General features: G+C 39.9%; 1 protein-coding gene across 47 annotated transcripts in view; it reads right to left on the bottom strand.

Annotated features, from left to right (window-relative positions):
- Nucleotides 1-6827: 6827 nt before the first annotated feature.
- Nucleotides 6828-25299, bottom strand: part of MADD (MAP kinase activating death domain) — a 79258-nt gene continuing 60786 nt past the window's right edge. For 7 of the 47 annotated variants that reach the window (XM_054066584.1, XM_054066594.1, XM_054066583.1 and 4 more), the window contains 7 exons: nucleotides 25069-25233; nucleotides 22162-22234; nucleotides 20179-20285; nucleotides 15068-15137; nucleotides 12731-12826; nucleotides 10194-10240; nucleotides 6828-8480 (listed from right to left, as the gene is read on the bottom strand). In XM_054066584.1, coding sequence (XP_053922559.1) covers nucleotides 8373-8480; nucleotides 10194-10240; nucleotides 12731-12826; nucleotides 15068-15137; nucleotides 20179-20285; nucleotides 22162-22234; nucleotides 25069-25233 — 666 coding nt within the window. In that variant the 3' untranslated portion in view covers nucleotides 6828-8372. The remainder of the gene's footprint in view (nucleotides 8481-10193; nucleotides 10241-12730; nucleotides 12827-15067; nucleotides 15138-20178; nucleotides 20286-22161; nucleotides 22235-25068; nucleotides 25234-25299) is intronic. The other 40 variants (XM_054066585.1, XM_054066588.1, XM_054066592.1 and 37 more) reach the window with 21 other exon arrangements.

The raw sequence follows: 25299 nt of genomic DNA, 5'->3' as shown, positions 1-25299 counted from the left end.
CAGCCTTCAGACGGGAGCCACCTCTGAGAATCAGAGGGGGAAGAGGATCTTTGCCTGAGAGCTTGGAGGGGCTTGTAGATAGGGCTTTAAACTAGATAGGAAGGGGGAGGGGGATAACACAGAGCTAGCTCTTAACAAGAGGTGGAAGGATGGGTGTCAGGGGTCAGGAGTTAGGGAGGATACTTCTCCAAAATAACTTGTAGGTAATAGAAGGTCCCCTGGGAAGGTGACGCAACCGGCAGCCCAGCTAAAGTGCCTTTACACTAACACACAAAGCTTGGCTAACAAGCAGGAGGAGCTGGAAGCTACTGTGCTACTTGAAAGCTATGAACTAGTTGCCATCACAGAAATGTGGTGGGATGAGTCCCATGACTGGAAGGTTGCTATCGACAGCTACAGGCTGTTCAGGAGAGACAGAGTAGGAGGCGTTGCCCTGTATCTCAGGAAAGGGATAGAATGTGAAGAGCTGTCATTGAAGAGTAGCCACAAACAGGTTGAAAGCTTGTGGGTAAAAATTAAAGATGGAAGAACCAGCGGGAACCTTGTGGTTGGTGTATACTACAGGCCACATGATCAAGGAGAGACAACAGATGAAGCCTTCTTCCTCCAGCTACAGGAGGCTTCGCGCTTGCAAGCTCTCATCCTACTCGGAGACTTCCAACCACCCCGACATATGCTGGAGAAGTAGCATGGCAAGCTGTAGGCAGTCCAGGAGACTCCTGGAGTGCATTGAGGATAATTTCTTAGTCCCGCTGATAGAGACCCCCACCCGAGGAGAACCAATACTCGACCTTATGGTCACCAATACAAGCGAACTCATCAGTGACGTTAGGATCGGTGGCAGCCTGGGCTGCGGTGATCATGCACTGGTGGAGTTCAAGGTCCAGAGGGATATGGGACAGGTGAGAGGAGTATAGTCAGGACACTAGGTTTCAGGGAAGCAGCCTTCCGGCTGTTCAAGGAATTACTCGGTAGGATCCCCTGGGACATGGTCCTCCGAGACAAGGGAGTGGAACAGAGCTGGAAAATATCTAAGGAAGCTTTCCACAAAGTGCAAGAGCGCTCAGTCCCCATATGTAGAAAATCAGGCAGGAAAGGAAAGAGACCAGCATGGCTGAGTTGAGACCTGCTGGTTAAACTAAAAAAGAAGGAACTGCACAGGCAGTGTAAGCAGGGACAGGGAAACTGGGACGTGTATAGAGATGCTGCCCGGCTGTGTAGGGATGAAGTCAGGAAGGCCAAGGCGCAGCTGGAGCTGAACTTGGCAAGGGAAGTAAAGACTAACAAGAAGGGCTTTTACAGGTATGTCAATCAAAAGAGGAAGGTCAAAGAGAACATACCCCCACTGATGGTTGGAAATAGGGATCATGTATCAACAGATGAGGAAAAGGCTCTTATGAGGTACTTGACTTTTTTTGCCTCAGTCCTCACCAACAACTGCTCTCCTCGCCCCTCCTGGGTCATGGGACAGCAAGATGGTGACCAGAGGGGTAAACCCCCTCCCACAGTAGAGGAGGATCAGGTTTGCAGGCACCTGAGGAACCGGCACATATATAAGTCCATGGGACCTGATGAGATGCATCCCAGAGTCCTGAGGGAATTGGCAGATGTGGTTGTCAAGCCACCCTCCATAATATTTGAAAAGTCATGGCAGTCAGGAGAAGTCCCTGGTGACCAGAAGAAGGGTAAAGTTGTGCCCATTTTTAAAAAGGGTAGAAAATACGACCCTGAGAACTACTGACCTGTCAGCCTTACCTCTGTGTCTGGGAAGATCATGGAACAGATCCTCCTAGAAGCTATGCTAAAGCACATGGAGGACAGGAAGGTGATTAATGGCAGCCAACATGGCTTCACCAGGGGCAAGTCCTGTATGACCAACTTGGTGGCTTTCTATAGTGGGGTAACCGCAGCAGTGGACACAGGTAAGCCAATAGATGTGATCTATCTAGACTTCTGTAAAGCCTTTGACATGGTCCCCCACAACATCCTTCCCTCTAAATTAGAAAGATATGGATTTGATGGGTGGACGTTAAGGTGGATAAGAAACCAGTTGGATGGTCGTATTCAAAGAGTAGTGGTCAATGGTTCGAAGTCCAGATGGAGATCTGTGATGAGTGGCGTCCCTTAGTACTGGGACTGGTGCTGTTTAATATCTTTATCAATGATATTGACAGTGAGATTGAGTGCACCCTCAGCAAGTTTGCAGATGACACCAAGCTGAGTGGTGTAGTTGCCACACCAAGAGGTCGGGATGTGATCCAGAGGGACCTGGACAGGCTGGAGAAGTGAGCCTCTGACAGTCTCATAAGGCTCAACAAGGCCAAGTGTAAGGTCCTGCACCTGGGTCGGGGCAATCCTGTTTTCAGTACACAATGAGGGATGATGTTATTGAGAGCAGCCCTGTAGAGAAGGACTTGGGGATGCTGATCAATGAGAAGCTCGACATGAGCTGGCAATGTGTGCTCACAGCCCAGAAGGCCAACCATATCCTGGGCTGCATCAAAAGTAGCATGGCCAGCAGGTCGAGGGAAGTGATTCTGCCCCTCTATTCCTCTCTTGTGAGACGTCATCTGGAATACTGTGTCCAGTTCTGGAATCCTCAACGTAAGAAGGATATGGAGCTGTTGGAACAGGTCCAGAGGAGGGCTACAAAGATGGTTGGAGGGCTGGAGCACCTTCCCTACAAGGACAGTCTGAGAGAGTTGGGCCTGTTCAGCCTGGAGAAGAGAAGGCTCAGAGGAGATCTTATAGCGACCTTCCCATACCTGAAGGGGGCCTACAGGAAAGCTGGAGAGGGGCTATTCACAAAGGCTTGTGGGGATAAGACAAAGCGGAATGGGTATAAACTGGAGAGGGACAGATTTAGATGGGACATTAGGAATAATTTCTTCACTATGAGGGTGGTGAGACACTGGCACATGTTGTCCAGGGAGGTTGTGGCTGCCCCATTCCTGGAGGTGCTCCAGCCAGGTTGGATGGGGCCTTGGGCAGCTTGATCTAGTGGGATGTCCCTGCCTATGGCAGGGCGCTTGGAACTAGATGATCTTTAAGGTCTCTTCCAACCCTAACTATTCTATGATTCCATAAATATTCAAAGAATGCTCTTTTTTTTTTTTTTTTTTTGGACTATTCAACCATGTCCGGAGACTTCCTTCAGGTTATCTCTTGACCTAAGACAATCACATCTTGCAAGACAACTAAGCATATCAATACATTTTTGCAGCCCTAAGACAGGTTATCTCTTGACCTAAACCAGCTACATCTTGCTAGACAACTAAGCATCATGCCTGGAGATTGTCTGCATATTATCTCCTGATACAAAACAGATTTGTATGACAAGATAATTAAACATGCAAACCAGCTGCAGCAAAACTTATCAATTAATTTGACATTTGCTTGTCAAACTTCATTCACCTTTGTTTTCCCCAAGGATGAATGAAAGACACTGAGGGTTTTTCCACTCCTTTTGTATAGCATTCATTTCCTTATCACATTTAGAAAGACACAAGCTGTGCCTCAAAATGTATGGCATGAAAACAAACATAAGCCAACTCTGAACTTACTTTTTCCTCAAGTACTGAATCAAGGGTATTAACAAGCTTAGACCTATTTTTATGAGCCATACATTTCCTTTTACAGAAGGGCAAGCTTCGTGTACAGCTGATGTACTGCTCCTGTACTTGAAGGAAATAAAGTAATGAGAAAATCCTAAACGTTCCCGTCGCTATTAAATAAGAACAAACATACCTGTTTGAGAATTACCTGCCCTTTAGAAGGAAGCATCAATATAAATTACATACAAAATGATGATATAGTATTTAATATGTAATCCTCATCCTAATAGTTGTATCCTATTAAAATATTGCATATAAATTTAACAAATATAGGGACAGACTAGACAGATAGATTAAAAACTACTAGTACAAACTGGTAATCATAGCATGATGGAATGGTTTGGGTTGGAAGGGACCTTCAAGATCATCCAGTTCCAATCCCCCTGCTGTGGGCACGGACACCTTCCACTACATCCAGTTGTTTAAAACCTCATCCAAGGTGGCCCTGAAGACTTCCAGGGATGGAGCACCCACACTTCTCTGGGCAACCTGTGCCAGTGCCCCACCACCCTCATAGTAAAACGTTTCTTCCTAATCTAATCTAATCTACCTAGTCTAATTCCTAGTCTAATCTAAATCTACCCTCTTTTAGGTGTAAACGCCTTATACACTAATAAATTACTAATTTAAAATAGAGCATAACTCTAAGTCCCAGAGGCCTGACGATGATGGAGACAAGGCAAGCTTTGATTACTTATTAAAGAAAACCTCCCCATGAGACTTGAAGGTGTTTACATACCACCATTTTTTTCCCCATTCTTGGGGCTGAAGATGATGAAGTCCACCTCGATGTTCAGGTGGATGAACACTTAGCTGTAGTAAATGTCCCTGAGCTCACCCGGGGGATGATGTTGTCCTAAGCCACGGGCACACCCTGAAAGCTGGAAGGAGAAGGAGAGGAGAAGTGCGGAGGAGGGATGAGAAGAGGGAGGGGCGGAGAAGAAGAGCGAAGGGCGGGAGAAGAAGAGCGAGGGGAGAGGGAAGAAGAGCGATGGGGGGAGAACAAGAGCGAAGAGGGGGAGAAGAAGAGCGAAGGGGCGGAGAAGAAGAGTGATGGGAGGAGAAGAAGAGCGAAGGGGGGAGAAGAACAAAGGGGGGAGAGAATAAGAGCGAGGGGAGGGGGAAGAAGAGCTAAGGGGGGATAAGAAGAGCGATGGGGGGCAAAGAAGAACGAAGGGGAGGAGAAGAAGAGCGAAGAAGGGGAGAAGAAGAGCGAAGGGGAGGAGAAGAAGAGCGAAGCTCTTCTGGAAAGCTGAACTTGGATTACTTATTCTTCAAACAGAGGAGCTGATATAACTTCTCTCCTCTTCCCAATTAATTTCCACGAAACTTACAGGAATTCAGCATTTCAGTTAAGTATACAGAAGTCTACGAAGTGGCTAATAAGTAAAAATTTACTAAGGAAGGATAAACAAATATACCTACACAAACCCATATTTAAACAAGCTTGTGTTCACAGCATGGTCATACAAGCCTTTTTCCCTATACAGCCAAATTAAGGAAAGAATCTGAAATATGGACAGTGAAAAAACTGGATGAACACATGTATTAACTGCACTTCAAGATAAATGAAAACTAGAAAATAAACTAAACTAACATGGTCAGAGCAGCTAGTGTAGATACAAAGGGTTTGATGCCAAAATACAGAACACATTCAAATTATGCTTGTCTCTACCCCCCTTATTTCAACTGAATAAAAAAGTTTCCTTTACAGTTGACTGGGATACAGAAATACCCACAAAGCAATGTCACAAAGGAGAATGTGAAATAAGTCTGCAGTCTCTCACTGACTTTATTAATTGAAAAGAATCATTATGCATGTAGACTAAAAGTGGAAATCAAAAAGTACAACAAAGTGTAGAATGTCCTTTGTAATTCAGAACCTTTCAGAGTTTTTTTTTTTTTGAAAACGGACTTTGTAATTGCTCCCGTAGCATAGCACTAATAGAAAGTAATGCTCTGAAGTTAAAATTGTCTTATGCTTATCAGAAACTTCCTCTCATCAGATGCTAGTTCACAAAAGTTTTGAGTTCTGTAGGTGACACATTTAGAGATAAAGCAATACTCCACCATGCGGTATTCCACAAGAACAGGCAGAACTCTTCCACAAGCTAGACTTTGAAATCTTGCATTGATTTCACATATGAAGTGTAAATGAATAGTGGATCGGAATAGTTTCATTTGAATCATATTCTGACACACTTAAAAAGACTAAATTCAGTCAATTTCACCAAAACACCATGTACAGCCATGCCATTAATTCTGGAAGAGAGCAGCTTAGATTTGTAGCAATTGAGGCACTGACTGAAATCCCTTTATTATGCACAAGCAAAGTTTTATAACCCTTATCTGCCTCGTCAGCAGCTACCCCAGTGATTTTCCGCTTCTAAAGGTCCCACAGTTACAGCCATTAAGCAGAACTCTACTTGCTACAGATGTGTCTTTTATCTCCGTGTTTTCTCCTCCGCTTAACTATCTCACAGTTTCTTGCTTACTGCCCCCCGGTTTTCTGCTACAGCATAAGGACATCGCCCGTATTGTCCTGCGCACACACGGCAGTGGAACCTTTTGCACCCACAAAAAAAAGGGCTGCAAGAAAGCTGGGGAGGGACTGTTCACACAGGCTTCCTAGTGACAGGACTAGGGGCAATGGGTATAAACTGGAGAGGGACAGATTTAGACTAGACATGAGGAATTTCTTCACCACGAGGGTAGTGAGGCACTGGCACAGGTTGCCCAGGGAAGCTATGGCTGCCCCATCCCTGGAGGCTCAAGGCCAGGCTGGATGGGGCCTTGGGCAGCCTGATCTGGTAGGAGGTGTCCCTGCCCATGGCAGGCGGGTTGGAACTGGATGATCTTTAAGGTCCCTTCCAACCCCAACTATTCTATGATTCTATGATTCAACATCATGCACTGTAAGAAAATTTACAGTTTCAGAAGACAAAAGAAAGAAAATACATTAAATAAAGAACAGGCTAATTTCAGGCTACACCAATTTCAGTTTTGCCTTTATATTTAGGAAAGGATGAAAAATCTTTTACTTTTTGCTTCTGTTTGCATGTGTGCCAAAAAAATGAGTATTTCTGATGTGCCTGTTTTCTCTATTCATGTTTTTCAGATTGGAGTTTCTTTAAAGACAAATTACATTGATATTATGATAGAAGAAAAAAATAAAAATAAATTTCAACTGCTTATGTGAAAAGAAATGTGATTTTCCATTTATAGTCTTCTCTTTTTCATTGTGTCATATACGTGTATGATGTATTTTGTATATGGTGCATTGTAGTGCATCTCAGAATAAGCTACATAAATAGAAAATCACAGGAGGATAAAACCCACTTGCTGGTTGAATGACATTTTATTTTCACATTCAGACAGCTGTACAGTTTCTATAAAGAGATGTTGTACTATAATATTTACATCATTTCCTCACCCATGTATTCCATTCGAATTCCATTGGTGGGCACCCTGACCAAGCCAAGACAGGGTTATTTCTGGGTGCATTTCCTCAGAATTCCATGTCAAAACATACAATACATAAGTTTGAATCAGAACATTTTTTTTTTCCCAGGTACTTTACATATAACATTATTTTCTCTAGACAGTCTCCTTCCAGCATCCAAGGAGTTTTCCAGACAAGTGCAATACAGTTCAAGAACAAAATCAGGATGCAAAAAACATTCACATTCATCCTACTTAAAATAAGGAATGTGATGAACAGTTTTATCTGTGGGAGTTTCATTATACGTTAACACAGTATTTGCAAGATTCCTTGATATACATGTACAGACTGGAAGAAAGCAACAGCTTAAAATATTTGCAGACAGCATAATCCTTGGGCTTCTGAACATGTTCTACAGATTGCTATAGAAATATCTTGTGTAGACTATAGCTAGAAACCCAAAAAGACATGGGTCTGCCATGTGCTTCTGCCAATAATGCTTCCAAGTTTTACATTTCCTTATTCATTTTCTAATCCCTGTGATTAACTGCTTTAGGTTGCGCTTACAGGCATCTGTTTACTGCTGGGATATCTACAAATGTTACCTGAACTCCCATTTCAAAATCCACGCAGTCCATGAGGTATCAGGGTTTTTCATAATATACTGCTTTCAAAGGCTCTTTCTCTACTTCCCATTTGAGAAGCAGTCATCTCCATAGAAGGACCAGTGTAATAGCCGAACTTCAATTGTCACATGATATTTTAAGACTATGGTAGCTAAATAGCACATCTCTACCAAAAGGGTCTGAAGAACTATGCAACAAGAATTCCATGTTGGTGGGTAAGAATGAACAACATAGAAGGAAAACAATAAAAACACTACATTTAAACAACATGCAGGACCAGACTGCTTCCACTGTGCACATACAAGAAAATCTGAGAGTAGAAGCCTGCAGTTGTAAAGTGATACATCTGTAACAAGTACCACTACAAACAAAAAAAACAACCAAATTCAATCCGTTATTCATCTTAAGAAAAAAGGAATTCCAAAGGAATGGCCACAGTAAGTCAGTCACAGCTGGATGCTGATGCTCAAAACTGTCTGATTAACAGCTTATATAAAATCTCCATTAGGGACAAAATCAGAAGGAAACTGAGCAGTGAAGTCCTAGGTTTTTCTATGGGGAAAGACTGCAGGGTCATACATGAATAATCAAGGTCTCATAGAAGACACTGGAGTGAGCTCTGGAAACTGCAGTAAAAATGGGAGTACTGCACATCAGTGTGCCAAAGGGTAGGTATTCCCAATATCATGATCAACTGGAAACAGGTCGAGGTGGTTTGCTTTTGTTTTCTGCCTCTTTTCCACGAATGGCAGCCACATAAGAGAAGAGACACAGCACGGAGTAGCAGATCTCATGAGCCTACAAGAATTTAGAAAAGGAGATAATGAAATTCAGGTAATGCAGTGTTTTACAAAATCCGCTGCACATTTTGTATGTATGTCTTACTTCATGGGACAACTGGTCTGACTACAGACAAAATCAGGAAAGAGCATCTCCATACTACATTATAACTGAGATGCATAAAGAAGAAAAGTCTTATAACAAACAAAAAAACTCCTTTGGGATAGAAACATTATTAGAATTATACTATCAAGAAACTTATTTTTAAGGACAGTATGCTAAGCTAGAAGGTGGCCAGCTAGCTTCAGAAAAACATCCTACATATTTGCTTTTGGTCTGTTGTATGAAGTTACAAGCAATCTTCTGGGAGGGGCTGAAAGAACTAAACACCCAGTACCTTACCTTGACTCATGAGACGGTGGCATTCTTTCTTATTAACAACTATCTTTTTATGCTCAAAAGTACAAGGACTGGTAATCCTTGTAATTTTTAACCAACACTAGTGAATCCACGGATAATATAAGCTTCTTTTTTTCCTTTTTTTTTTTATTTTATTTTAAAAAGCCCCAAACCCAACATTGCATGTTTCACACAAGGAATACCAAGCTATTCTGTTACTACCTTAAAGCCGAGGGTTTCACGTATTATTAGCAAGATTTACAATCATTGCTTTTAATTGATTACTGATTAAGTGTGCTATTATTTAATAGAGAATCCTCTTTTAGCACATGACTGGCAGCACAACTCAGTGAAGGTAAGACTTAGACTTAGTTTATATCCTCATTCTGATACTGGCTAGTCTGATGATCTTAAAAATTCTTTTTCTGCATACTGACATTTACAATCTTTGTGAAGCTAATAAGCATAACGATGTGTTTTGTTGTATTATAGCATGAACTAAAACACTTATGTAAAATATAATTAATTTTCATTAAACTGGCTTTTCTTATAAACGATGCAGCTATCTGCTTCTTGAATTGAAAAACATTTCTAGCTTCTTCAAGTAATTTTCCTCACTGTCCATTTGAAGGACTGTGAGTTTCCACGCAATCGGCAAATGAACACACCTCCTTTCTGACTTTAAAAAAATGAAGAAGTTTCAGTTCTGATGATAATCATCGGCTTCTATTTCTTCCCCAGAAGTGCATATAAGCCTGATCATTTGGCTATTATGTGTAAAAGTGCTAAATACCATTATCAGCTGCTGGTGTTCAAAGAATGTTATAAAAACTAAACACCAAGCCACAGCAATAACTCACCTACATAGCAGGAATCAATACCTACACTGTTGTCTTGCATCTTACTGCTCACTTCCATGAGGAAATGGGAATTCTTCATACACTCAGTTAGCAATCATTTTATGCCCAGGAACTAGACTCCCTTTCCATCTGTCCTGTGGATTATGGATGGTGTTCTACACTATCTTAACAGTTCCATTAGATCTTAAGATGCTAAAGATCATGCCAAATCAGCTACCTTGCATCTTTATCTATCTTAGCAAAAAAGAATACACTTTCTGTATTACCTGTGAGCTCCTACAGTTTCACAGAAACAACAATCCCTAAGTTTTGTTGTCTTCCTTTAAGCAAAACTATCATAAAATAGCAGCTGGTGTTCCACTGCAGTATTATCATTGCAAATCCTGCAATCTCAATGTAATTCTTTTTGCCACATGAAAATGTAAAGATACATCTTCTAAAGAACTACCAGAAGGGATCACAGTCGACTCACCATTGGCGTCTTGTACTTGTGGCTCACCACTTCTTTAGTTTCAGGAACTAAAACCGGACGGGCAAGAGACAAAACAAAAAGTTCAAAAAACGAGAGGAAAACCGGAAAGAAATAGCACAATGTTCCCATAGGAAAGGGAAGGGATGCACACAGACAGCAGGTGCAGGTACAGGGCACCTCACTATCCCTCACTTCTAGGTACTCTTCCTTCTCTTAATGTGCATTACATATGTCCTTGAAGATACTGGAAATGTCATAATAAATTACTCAGCTTGGCAAAAATATTTCACTGCCTCTATTTGGAAAACCATATTAGATACTAGATGGTTCTTAGAAACACTGTTTTTTCTCATACTATTTATTCCTGCTCGACAGCAACAATAACAACATAATATGCTTAATGACAAAATATGCCTAATGTCAACTACAATAAAACATGAACCAACAATTCCGTAGGAATTTGTCAGTATGCGATTCCCAAAAATTTTATCCCTTAGGTGTTTGCATCCTTCTCTGCTAAAAAACAGATCTCAAAATAACAGGTGGACACACTGTACTAAGTTAGTGAAATCCAGGAAAAAAATGGAGCTGAGGGAGAAAATTTTCTAAACTGGAGAACGGTTTCCCAGTTCTATTTAAAGAGTTTTTTCAGACATTATTTCTCCTGTCTAGGATGTGTGTGATGGCATTTACTTGACATACTCACTGAAAACGTTCATTGCCTTTGAACAAGTTGCCTTAAAATAAAATACTGATTTCCGTTACGCATATGCTTAAAATTCCAAGATTGTTGATTTCTACAATATTTTATATATAAAGAGGATTAGGGCACTGCTGAAAAAATATCTATCAACCAGAAAATTTCATCTTGCTCCCTTGCACCGCCTCAAACAGGAAGGAAACCAGCATAATATATCTGAAGAAAAATTGCCTTTTGTTCTCATTGTGGAATATACAAAAAAGCAAGCTGTAACCATCCCATTAGCGTGCATTGCATCTGAACTGTGCCTTTGACCCACACTTGTTCTACAAATATTGTTGTGAACAGATACCATGGGAAATCACCAGGAGAGAACAAAGACCACACAAAGAACATACAAATGGCAAATTTAAAATATTAAGTTCAGTGGAATAACAATACCAACTCTGAATACTTTCCTTCCAGATTAGCTGAAATTTGCCATGGAATTTCTGTGTCACAACAAAAAAATTTAGAAGCAGCAATACAGAAATCACGCAAACCCAAACCATACCAGATTCAGAGAGGAAGGGCAAATGTTTTATTACACATAGTACTAGTGACAAGAAAAGAAACAGAGGCAGATGAGTTCAGTATGAATAACTAGGAAAAGTCCACACCAAAACCTATCCATGCAGATGTCATCTTTTCAACTATGATATGATATGGCTAAACGCTGGAGAAGGAGACGGATCACACTCTAAGGGGCCAGAAGTAGGCAGTGCAGACTGGGTTTGAGAAAACACTCTAAATATGAACCAGTGCCAACTAATTCTCCTCTGCTGTGGTATTGTCATTCTTGAAAGAAGTCCAGCAAAAAGTATGGAATATGAATGTAAAAAGCAATGTAATTTTTTTTGTTTAATTTTTTAATTCTCTTTTTCTTGGAGTTGGAAGTTACATTAAGGACTAAGAAACAGGGGAAGTGCACACCCAGGCTGCACTGCCCCAGCGATACCAGTGACTAGAGTTGGGGAGATAAGGAGGTGTACATCCAAGCTACCTTACCCGTTGGCACCAGATGTTCCAAATTAACTCCATGTCACCAGGGGATAAAGGTGGGAGTGAGGCTGGTGCACAGCCAAATAGGGTAGGACTTTTACACCTGTGTAAGTCTCACTGCCCACTGGAAAACATAAAACTGTTCCTATGCAGGAAGGGAAAGCTGTGAGGACTTTGTGCCATGAGGGAAGGAGAGAAGGGAAACTGTAAAGTCCTGTATCATAACTGAGAACAGGAAGAGGAAACAGGAAAGCACCTAGGCAAGGTAATGTCTCCCTACTTCATAGTCAGTAAATTGCCCTATCTTTAAGTAAAGTACTCCTTCACAACCCTTCCCACAGGGAAAATTCACCTGAGAGGATTGAGTTGGGAAGAGTAAAAAGATTGGGTTTGGATTTACACTCAGAGAAGTCAAAGCACTACTGCTGCAGAATACAAAGGAAGAAGAACAACAGAAAAGAAAAAGAAAAAAAGAAGAAAAGATCCAAGCCTCAAGTTAAGAGATTAGCAGAAGCACTTTTCTTCTAACATTGAAAGATATTTCTGATACTGTTGAACTAGACATCCAACTAAGTGGATGAAGGGAGTAAATTATTAAGCACCATCCTGCAACCCTTGGTCCTGTGAATGAAAATATGGTGCTTAGCATAGAATGAATTTAGGGGACATCACTTTACCTGCTGGAGAATGAAGGTTTTCATAGCAGCGGCGGTGAAGGGGCCACAAGAAAGTAAAGCACAAGTACACAGCAGTAACTCAAATTCCAGAGGGAAGAGCCTTATATTTCCTCACTTACTTAAATCTCCACTTCCATTTTGGGCAACAATTCCTGAACTTCTGCTTGGATCCTGCTCTGAAATCACAATTCCAACTTTCATGCTGCCATCTAAACCTAGCGTCAACACAAACAGACCTTTAATTTCCTGCTGCAATATCACTAAATTTGGAGCACTCACAGTTGGCAAAATCAAACAAACAAATCTCGTCTTGAAGTATTTCCCATCAGACTGGAGTATGTATGCTTACCACTCTCTACCCTTCTAAGAGGAGACAGTATTTCAGTAGACTTTTACTATAACAACTCTGACTGCAATGTTCACAATATTAACACAGCTAAATAACTTCATTCTTAAGAAGTCCACAAAAGTTTTTTGGCAAATTCTGCTAGTTTCCTAGTAACAAATTAACATGCTAATTTCTGTTGAACAGGACAGACTGGCATATCTTCTCATAACAGTTGAAAAAGCAGCTCTGAGGCAGTCTGTCATCTCTGCACAAGAAGAAAACTTAGCTCCCCTGCAACACCTTTCTTCCCTTCTTCTTTCTCTTCATTAGCTGGATGGGCAAGCTGTAATTCTCAGCTGGTACATTTAAACTGGTTCTTGCTTGTGACCTCTACTTTGGGAGGAGGGCATTTTTAATTTAATTGGTTTAATTTCTCAGTTTTATCTTGTAGTATCCAACTCCCAGTTTATGTTTAATCACTTCTTAAAATTACCCTTTCATATGTTCCATATCATAACTCTAGCTTTTGCTAGAAAAAAAGTTATTTTTCTTACAATTATTACAGTTGTCATTTAGGGGCTAAACACTGTACTACAGAGTCATCAACAGAAGTTGACTGCAAATACTTAGGTCAAACACTGCCCTTCTTCTTGTGCAATATAAACAAACTATTAAAAGAAATACTTTGAGCTAAAACCTCTCAAATAATGATCCAAAATTTATTTATGATCCAAATAGTTTTTTTTAAGTTAAAGATTGTTGAAGCCATTCTTTAAGGTAATTTTATGGCTTCTGAACTTTCATCTTTGTAAAACCAATCACTAATCTTTTTCTACTCTGTAAGAAGTAAAATGTATTATGCCCATCAGGGTGAAAATATGGTACAGAAGGAATACACAAACGTAAAGTGCAGACAACTTCTGAACACCTAAACTATTATAAATTTTTTGCGTTTAAATACACTGGCCTGATCACCTGAATCACAGACAACACTTTCAGAAAACATGATGAAATTGTTCACAAATTCAAATCCCAAACTTCTGGGAGATTAATTTATGACAAACAACAAGCAAACTACAGTAGTCAGAAAGGCTTCATCATTTGAATACCTTACAATTTTGTGTCACTGAAAGGAGATAACACATTATTAGGGACAAAGACATTAATTTCAGCAATCTGATATTAACTGTCTTTTATATTCTAAGAGAGAATCCCTCAGCCAGAACATTCTATTCACAGCACCGAAGAACAATGAGAGTCTTGGTAAAAGGAGGTGCTGGTTTAGATTTCAGTCAACAGCCAAAGAATGGATACAGATCTACTATGGAAAGAGTGTTGTAAATTTTATCTTCTTTTTAAATGTTTTTATACATACCCCTAATACCTAGACAAGTGTCTCACAGACGAGTGAAAGAATAAACCGATATGGATTTGGGGATTATTTCAAAATAAGTATGTGTATCGCTCTTCTGGAGAGCTGCATCTCAAGTCACTCATTTTTTTGAAGAGACTAGTTAAGTATAGTGTGACTGACACTAACACTGAATAGTAACCCAGAATTCTACCCAAACTAGACTGTAGGCAGATTATATGTAACAGCAATAACTGACCAAAATAGCACAAATTCTCTATTCTCCTTAACTTTTACTTTTCCACCCTTTACCAGTCTTGCTCTGAAACAAAAACCACAGGATAAATAAAGTGCAACCTGACAAAACACCTCCTGCTCCCTACAACAAAAATGAAATCCCCCATAGAGCAAACAGGAAACTTCGCAATTAACAGTAATACTTTGTAATGAAAGTATAGCGTGTTGAGAAAGATCAACTCTAAGTCCCGTTTCTACACAGATCCGAGCTTAACTGTTGTTTCATTTGCTTCAGAAGACTCAGAACATCATCTTGTTCTATTAACAAAATGCGCCCAGGCCACAAATCTTATAAATATGATAAAAATTAATGTGTAAACTTTTATGTTAAGTCACCCATCTCTCTGTTAGGCAACTTCTCACATGCAATCTATATTTCTCTCCCATCTTTGAAACTGCAGTGCAACTCTGAATCTGAAGACTGGGAATTTGAGTTACTGCCATGTGAGTACAGACCTAATATCAAAATAATGTAATTACCAAATTCCTCCAGGACAAAGACTCCTCGCACAGTATTGCACTTTTTAATGTGATTCAGCTCTATGAAAACCTACAAAAAACAGGAGGAAAAGTAACATAAAATTAGTCAGGTTTGATTTTTTTTAAAATAAAACTCAAAATTAAAAAAAACAACATCACAGCAGATACAACCTGAAGTGTTGTAGCATACACTACCAGTTCATTTACAGTTTAATATATAAACAAAGGGTGAAATAAATATTCAAAAGACAAACTTGCCACAATGCTAGAAATCAACAACTTAAAAGTGCTAAGAAGCGAAGACAGCAGAAGATGAAGTACCTTCCGCTCCTTGCAGGAGGAGAAAGCATGGAAGAGAAACGAAGGAGTTAGTAACTCTGACATATCCAACATTGCTACCCCTCCAGGCACTCAAATGAGTTATTGCAAAAAGAATACCAACAAACCTGAAATACAACAGAAGAGGGGGACGAGAAAAAAGCTGGCTCCCAAATTTGGCACGATTTGCAGCCTCTGATCCATCCCAGTTAGTTTCTGCCCCTCCATGCATCCTCCTCCAGCACAGAGGGCAGGTAAGGGGCACTATGCTTCCCACCCTGACACTGATCCTCCTAACTGACTAAGTAATCAAATGTAATCCAGTGAGCAACTACTAATCTTCCTTCTCTCCGAGAGCCTGGTTGTTTAAGATTTTACTACAGTTTATGATACATAATCTGCACACTTACTTGTGGAACTGTCTCTTTTAACAGTCAGTACTGGTATTCTGCTTTAAGCAGGATGGGAGAGTTTGGACCCTTGTCTGTTGTTTCCTTATTTCACATACGGCTGCTGCTAGCTGAGCAGTCACTTAGAAATCAAATAACATTTTACACAGGTGAACCCCAACAGACAGAACAGTTGAACTACATGTCTAAGTTTTTCAGTCCAAAACCAAGATGCCAAGATTGCATGAAAATTTTTTCTCTGAGCATAAGGAGTTTGTTCAATATCCAATCTATTTCAAGACACAAAACAGTCCCTCCTTATATGGACATCTCCAAAAGAGTCAGTACACAGAGATAAGAACCTGTAGAAAGTGCTATAAGGAATCAATTCTATATTCCAGTTTCTAATATATTTGGTTTTTAAGGCAGAAGAAACATTAAGAGTAACATTGCCCTAACATTCAGGGTAAGTCTATGCCCAATACCTTATGGAGACCTTTGCAAGGCTATATTACAATAGTCTGGATTGATACTTTCAGTGCCTTTACACTTCTGACACCATGATCTCAGGACCTTTTTTAAAAATATGTTGCTAGAGAAACTTCATTGTCTTGGAAAGGCGGCAAAAGAAATCTCTGCAACACTTTCGAATCCAATACTAGCAACACCCATGTAATCTTAGATGATATTCTACCCAAGAAAGGCAAAGGAAGTCAACACAAGAAAGTGGAATTTTTTTTAAGAAACGGGCTTATCTGTATCAGTAGCAATCACTAAATGCAATGTACATCCGAGAGACGTCAGGTTAGTTTTCAGGTCAGAGGGGTTTTAATATTATTTTTATTAGCAGAGAACTAACAAACAGACACAGGGTATCATTTTGTTCATTATCAAAAATACCCTAAACTTCCATTTATTTAATCAAAAACTCTGAAGCTTGCTTTCTGCTTACATTCAAGCACTCAGGGGAAAGTGTTTTAATCCTATCTTTTTTGTTTTCACCCACGTTCTATGTCAGTTTAGTTGGTAAAATATATTTTTTGAGGAATAATTACAGAGTAAACAAGTGAATAACAGAACACTTTCTTTATTGCACTTAGTTTCCTATTTCTGTAATATTCTCTTAGGTTTTGCTAGCAGTCTAAAGGACAAAATTCAGAAAGTCAATAGAAAGGCTCAGGCAAAACATTGGTTGCTTTAGCCAGCAACAGAAATGTTGCCTAAAAGACTTGACTGCCCCAGGTGCTCACGAGCTGAGTTAAGGAGTGCTGCATTTCCACAAGAGTTATGAGCGAGATGAGAATTTATCAAGTTTGCCACACTTGCAGTAAGTTATCAATTTTCAGAAGACATATGAGCTGACAGGCAATTTCTTGTTATATTGTTCAAGGGACAGAGATGCTTTCCTCTCACTCAATTAGAAAAGAAGCATAAAGGAAATAAGTTACTTACCCTAGGAAACTGTAGTTCTTCAAGACAGAGCATTCAGTGTGGATCCTACTGTAGACGGGCATGTGCCTACTGCATTTTATTAAACTTGAATTCATAATGGGGACAGAGTTACTGAACCCATTGTTATAATTCGTAGATGTAAACTCAGAATAGTCTGCCAATGCCACAGGTACACTTGATTCCTCCCTATTCCAAAGGCATAGACTCCATTTATCTTTTTTTTTTTTTTTAAGAAAAAGTGGAAACCCCTCTTCCTATGTTCTAAATGAATTATGAACTATGAATACGATGCCCAACCAAGCAGAGCAACAGTAATCCCTTCTTCTAGTAAACTGCATTACTGAAAAGAGTATTTGGGAAAAGCACCAAGAACAGGACCTGTATACAGAGTAAGGAAAGGAAGATGAAGAGAAAGCTGTGCCTGGTGAGTTCCTGCAGGCATCTGTTGGTCAGTAACCCTATCCAAACTCAGCAGAAACAGAAAAAGCCATTTTCAACACAGAGAAGTGGCTGTAGGATCCTGGTTTTAATCATGCTCATATATGTATTCTGAAACCGACTGCCTTAGAGAGCAATTAATATAATTTATATGAGAACTGGAAAGGACAATTCATCTAGAACAGCAGATCTTTTATTAAGAAAGTAGATGGTTTGATGAGTGTTAGAATAAGCATACAAACATCCTTCAGCTACACAGATTATGAAATTGGAGAGGATTTTTTTTTCACAGTGCAACTAAGTAGGAGTCCTTTATGTAACTGCCACAGTTGTCCATTCTACACAGACCCTCAAATGGCAGACTTCTGATATCTGTCTAGGCACCTTGTTTTGAGAAGGGATAACAAGGAAATGTCTTAGGTCCAATAAATGGTACCGAATGCCCTTGCCAGCTGTCGATGTAAATCTAACAGACCAAGAATTAAACATATTGAATAAATGAAGTATATTTTCCAGAACTGTGCTCATTTCAATATCCATCTTATTTGATGGAATCTGATATGGCTACAGCCTCCTTGGAAAGGTGACGAAGAGGAAAAATAATCTTTCAGGTGGGGGACACACTTGTCATACTTTCTGAGCCTGACCTGCACAGACTGTCTTCCAGAAAAGATGTAGTAATTTTCACCATGGACAGCAAATCAGAACACCATTCTCTGTAAGGAAGGGTATGATAAAGCTAGTACTCTAGGAGTGCTGGTGGTAGCAGGCCTCAGTATCTGTGATACAAAATTCAACTGATAACAGCCCTGACAGTCATATACCAACAATCAGTACTAGGTTTCCCCAAGGTTTCATTCAGAATGTCATTCCAGTCTTTCAGGGAGGGAGGAAAAAAAAACCAACAGGCTTTGAATTTAAGGACAAGGGTATGTTCTAGGATTTGAAGTTTTTCTTCCGGACAGATGCATGTGTGCTCACCAGGTGCTTAACACAAAGCGGCTTCGTCTTGTGCCTTAAGAAATCATGATGATGACTATGTGTCTACCTTGTTATATATCATTTCTCACTGCAAACTGGGTGTTCACTTATTAAATAAGAGTCATCTCCATAGACTGTTCAAGACATGAGCAGTTTGAGGTCAACATAATTTTTGACTTCTGGCAGAAGAAGAAAAAGGAGACGCAAACAGAACATTCCCTATGGTGTGTCCTTACCTTAGGATAAAGTAATTTTTATTATGCCCATCTATAATGATATAAAGCTCTTGCTTCAAGAGCAGCATTTAATTTTCAAAGACTTTAGACCTGCCATTTCCAATAACTATGAGAATTCATTCTGTACTGCTAATGAGTTCCTCTTGCAGTTCTTCGTATTTCAGCACATCCATTAAAATTTAAAATCTATAACTAAGTCATCACAAAATAGGTCTGAAATACTACAACAGGTCAGCTGTAGTTCAGGTTTTACCCTGGTAATAGACACAAAGAAAACTGAAGGAGGCTTACAACTTTCCGCTCTTTATACTGGCATATACAAACCCAAAGAGGCACATGGTGCTGCTGTGACCTTGGGAGAAGTATTATAGGTTCTGAGCATGTGTGTTTGAGATGCACGTGCACTTCCAGTGGGATCTACACTGATGTATCCTCAAAGAAGAACAAAGCTTGTGTGGGGAGAAAAGTCTAGTCAGGAGGAAAGGAAAAAACACTCCACAAAGGACTGACAGAAGCTTTTCTTTCTCTCTCTCTCACACACACACACTTTCTCTCTCTCTCTCTCCCTTTCTCCAATTCTACTGTCTGGCATAGCATGCGTTTAATATTATATGCAAAACAAAAAAACACAAAGCAAAATAAAAAACAAGGATCAAAAGAAGCAACAGAAACAACATCCAGAGAAAGGAAGAAATGACAATTCTAGTTCTGTTTCCTCTATGCCAAGATCTGCTATTCAGAAGGAAAAAAGAATCAGTAATTTTTCATTACAACAAGACCCACTATCCCATTTTATTTTAAAACTAAATTCTAAAGGTAATTCCTCAAATTTTAGACAAGACGTTAAATATGAAGCAAAAGCTTGCCCTCTGTACCTTCATGATTCAGGCACTGTATCTTTAAGTCTGACTGCTTTTGCCACCAGGCTGTTTACAGTGTGATGCATTATGGCAGTTAAGACTACTACTGATCACTTTTTCTGTCCCTTAATATACTGGCTACCATTTATTTTGTGCTTAGACAATTCAGACTGCCAGAAACAAGAAGCTGAAACCTGTATTAACATTTTTCTTCAGTTGACTATAGTTTTCCTGAGGCTATTTAATTTCAATATATTTTCACGTACATATATACATACTTATATGTGCGTGTATGTTTGTGTGTAAAAATACATATGCTTTTTTACACCCACCACTCTATCCCTTGTCCTTTTGACACTCTGGGAAGAGGAAACATATACACAGGCATGCTGCAAAAAGCTTCATGCTCACAGTCTTCTCAGGGATTTCCCTCATACCTGACTGTGCATAAATTTCAGGTTAATTCCTTCCAGTGTGACTTGAAGAAGACCTCCTTCACCGGTTTTCATATCCTGCACAGGGAACTCACCACCCAACTCAGGACCTGTGATATGTTAATCAAAACAAACAAGAAACAAAAAAAAAACCAGAAAAAAACAAACAACAAAAAAACACAACAAAAAATGCAAAGAGAGAAAAAGAGAGAGAACAGAAAGCAGTCAGCCAAATCATATGTAAAGGGAAATACGAAACAATAAAAACATAATTTCTATTTGATGCACATAGCAAGAGGACACTTCTAAGAATAGCAGGCAGCATTTCAGTAGCTTTCGCTCACTAATGACACCCTTCTGAGAATCACTAGACTTTTAAGTATCATAGCAGATTTCATCCTAGCTACATGAAGGGACATGGATGTCAGCTTGGTCTGTATTAACTGTAGTTCATATTAGAGTTGTGTTTGCTTGTTTTGAATGTCACCTTTCATTTCTGCATGGTAAGACACTGCAATTACACCACCACAGACAGCACAGTCTCCAGTACAAACTAGGCCTGCACGTGTGAGCTCGATAATTTTGTATGGCATTGTTTTATACTTTCAACAATGAAAGTTAACATGGTTACAGTGATGACAATTTAATAGAGGACAGTAATAGATGATAATCTAGTCATTTTCATCTTGTTTCTTTTACATCATTCCACTTAGCTAGAAAATGTGTTCTTATAATGATTTTTTAAAAATATTACTTGTGCAGAACCACTGAACTCTGGAGAATGGCTTTCAAATGCATTTTTAATACTACATTATTGACCGATTTTTAAAATAGCTTTCAAAGACACTTTTGCCTCCTTTACCCTCAGTGAAAGTCCGGTCCTTCATCCCCCTCCTCAAATTAAATTAGACTAATGGTAGGAGGAAGAAAACAAGCTCCAACAGCTAGTTGGATGCTGAACACTTAGGATACTAGATTTAAACACATCATTTTCTCAGTCATGCTCACACCAGTTATGAGTATAAAATGTAGATCCCTTAGATTTGGCATTAAGACACAACTAAAATAGGCTTATACCTCAAAGGATGGCTCCCGGAGTCCTAGCATCCATTTGAAAAAAAATATTAAACAGTTGTAACAAAAATCGAACTTGAAACCACAAAACCATCCTGAACTTCCAGACAGAATCCAGCAAAGAAGAAACAAGTATCTTACGAAGGTATAGAATAAGCCACTCTCATGTTTGTTACCCAGATACAAATGCTGTTCTCTGCGGACTAAGAAAATGGAAAATTGCCTTCCCAAGCATGCAATCTTCCAAAACTGCAAATCCACTTTTCTAGATTTTTTTACTCAGGAGGAAAAGGAAAGGGGTGTTTGCCAAGAGAAGTTATATCAGTATAATTATACTCTCCTGTCCCAGATGATGCTAAACTAAGAAGAATGTCTACATTGGAGAAGTTATACTGACGTAAGGAAGTTGGGTTAACTGCACCTCTCAACTTGAACCAGTACAATACTTTCCAAGATAGAAAATGTTTGTGCATTGAAAGTCTGCAGAAAGCTGCAGATTCATCACTGTAGATTCAATAAGACAAATAAGGATATTTCTTAGCCCCCATTCTCAACACCAATTGGACAACATAGTTCTATGTCTCAATCAGGAATATAAGGAGTAGATAGCCAAGAATGAAGAGAAAGAGAAGCTGAAGTTTCATAGTCTTTCCTTAGTTATCGTTTTAGTGCAGCTAGATCTCCTTATACGTAACTCTTTTTTATACAGGTGTTTTGGTTTTGTTGGTATTTAGAGTGAGGTATATGGGTACAAGCTAATGATAACAGTTTGCTACATACACATGGATGTACAAAGCTACTCTCAGATTTCCAAGTAAACGGAGATTATCTTCAAAGAAATTATTAATAAAAAAAAAATTGTAATGATTGTAGATTAAACAACAAACATTCCCAACAAGTAAAATGGTGTACCTGGTTTAATGCTTTGCTGTCTCGCTGCTGCTCGCTCCATACTGTCTTTTACGCAGTAGTATAATTCCCGACACTAATAAAACAGTAATACAATGTTATTTTTCCAAACTACAAATGGAAAAGAAGAGCAACATCCTATGATTCTACAAAAAGAACAAGCCTCATTTGGTGCACAATGCCAAAAAGCCTATAAAAGTTGAACCACAGCTAATTAGTAGCTGGTATTTATATTTCATTTTTGAGTTGACATAGAAACCATTGCACAAGCTAGTGAAGAGCTCATGGCTTGTCACATGCTCACGTGACAATCTAACCAAGTTTATTCAGCTTCCTAGTGTAGAAAAAGATTCAAAACAATATCACGGTCCCTCTCATTCTTTTGGCTTCCAGCAATTAATGTTACTAGTCATGCTTACAATACCTATCTTTTAGTTTTTCGTATCAATTTCCTTATGCCATATTCTTCTATTCATCTTCTTCCAACTCCCCTCTTCAATACCAAATAATGTGAAGCCATCATGTCAGAGTAAAATTTAAGAAAATCTTCTATCCAAGGCCCAAGATACATGCAATTAGTATTCAAAGTAACTTCTGTAGCATGCTGCTATTGTCCTCCTTCCCTTTGTATTCACATTTGCATTACGACAATAATCTTTCAATATATTACTTGCATTTGCAAAGCTTTACATTTTGTTTGCTGGTCATTGTGCAGGAGTTACTAGAGTTTTTAGAAGTACTGTAGTTTTCCTAGCAGGTTTAAGCTATTTCTTTATATTTGTAATTAAACGTAAGGAGAAGAAGAGCTTTCATGTTAGTGGAGAATGTAGGCATATATGAAATAAAAATCAAACATGAGCTCATAGAGAAAAATGTTTATCTATTTTGTCAGTTTGGATTTGCCATTAAACACAATTAATTTACTAAAACATATTCTTATTTACCTTTTCCCCTATGAATCTACCACAATCATAGAATCATAGAATGGTTTCAGCTGGAATGGACCTTAAAGATCATATAATTCCAACCCCCCTCCCATGGGGAGGGACACCTCCCGCTAGATCAAGTTACTCAAGGCCCCATCCAACCTGGCCTGTAACACCTCCAGGGATGGGGCATCCACAACTTCCCTGGACAACCTGTGCCAGTGCCTCACCACTCTCATCATGAAGAATTTCCTCCTAATGTCTAGTCTAAACCTGTCCCCCTCCAGTTTATACCCATTGCTCCTAGTCCTGTCACTACAAGCCTTTGTGCACAGTCCCTCCAGAGCTTTCTCGTAGCCCCCTTCAGGTACTAGGTCACTATAAGGACTCCTCAAAGCCTTCTCTTCTCCTGGCTGAACAATCCCAACTCTCTCAGCCTGTCCTCCTATGGGAGGTGCTCCAGCCCTCTGATCATCCTTGTAGCCCTCCTCTGGACCCGTTCCAACAGTTCCACATCCTTCTTACGTTGAGGATTCCAGAACTGGACACAATACTCCAGATGAGGTCTCACAAGAGAGGAACAGAGGGGCAGAATCACCTCCCTCAACCTGCTGGGCATGCTTCTTTTGATGCAGCCCAGGATTCGGTTGGCCTTCTGGGCTGCAAGTGCTCATTGCCGGCTCATGTCAAGTTTCTCATCGATCAGCACCCCCTTCTTTGCAGGGCTGCTCTCAATCACATCATCCCCCATCCTGTACTGAAACCACAGATTGCCCTGACTTAGGTGTAGAACCTTGCACTTGGCCTTGCTGAACCTCATCAGATTCAGAGGCCCACTTCTCCAGCTTGTCCAGGTCCCTCTGGATGACATCCCACCCTTCCAATGTGGCAAATGCACCACTCAGCTTGGTGTCATCCACAAACTTGCTGAGGGCGCACTCGCTCTCGCTGTCTATATCACTGATGAAGATATTAAACAGCACTGGTCCCAGTATGGACCCCTGAGGGACACCACTTTCACGGATCTCCATCTGGACATCGAGTCGTTGACTACTCTCTGCGTATGACTATCCAACCAATTTCTTATCCACCAAACCGTCCACCCATCAAATCCTTATCTCTCCAATTTAGAGAGAAGAATGGTGTGAGGGATCGTGTCAAAGGCTTTACGGAAGTCCAGATAGATCACATCCATTGCTCTTCCCATGTCCACCGATGTGGTTACCCCATCGTAGGAAGCCACTAGGTTGGTCATACAGGACTTGCACTTCGTTAAGCCATGCTGGCTTCCATTAATCACTTCCCCTTCCTCCATGTGCTTTAGCATAGCTTCTAGGAGGATCTGTTCCACGATCTTCCCAGGCACAGAGGTGAGGCTGACAGGTCGGTAGTTCCCAGGGTCATCTTTTCTACTCTTTTTAGATATGGGGACAATGCTACACTTCTTCCAGTCAACAGGGACTTCTCCTGACTGCCATGATTTTTCAGATGGAGAAAAATCATTTTTCATGGAGAGTAGCTTGGAAACCACATCAGCCAATTCCCTCAGGACTCTGGGATGCATCTCATCAGGTCACATAGACATATATATGTTCAAGTTCCTCAGATGGGCACAGACCTGACACCGCCCCTACAGTGGAAGGGGCTTTACAATGTTTTTCCTACCTTTATAAGCCTGCAAGATAATGCAATATTTAGTAATACTGACACTTCCCTTCTAACAAAAAAAAAAAAAGTAAAAGCTGCACATGTAACTTCTTAAATTACATCCTGCTGTACTGCTGTCTTCAAGTAGATAACAAGACAAAGGCATAATGCCAGCTTCAGATATCAGTGCTGTTAAAGAGCCTCTGCAGTTCAATAAACAGTGCTAGAGAGAGAATGCTATTTTTTCTGATTAAACATGGAATATGACACACTAAGGATTTGTTTGTTCTATACTGAATTTTCCTTCAGTATTGTGCATATTGAACAAGATGCATACTTTCTTTGTGTAGAACTTGTTCAGTTGTGTCTCCTGACCATTCCTCCGCCAAAGGCACAGCACTTTTGTTTTGGGACAGTAAGTCATGTTGATCAGTTTCTCATACCACCAACGTTCATACACAGTTCCAATGTTGCTTCTCAGCACAATGCAATCATCACATACCTGGGAGCAAAAAATATTGCATAAGATTTCAAATATTATTTACTGAAAGCTACTAATTGCATTAAT

The sequence above is a fragment of the Cuculus canorus genome, chromosome 5, assembly GCF_017976375.1.
Source record: "Cuculus canorus isolate bCucCan1 chromosome 5, bCucCan1.pri, whole genome shotgun sequence".
Classification (NCBI taxonomy): Eukaryota; Metazoa; Chordata; class Aves; order Cuculiformes; family Cuculidae; genus Cuculus; species Cuculus canorus.
This window is presented reverse-complemented; position numbering and strand designations above follow the sequence as displayed.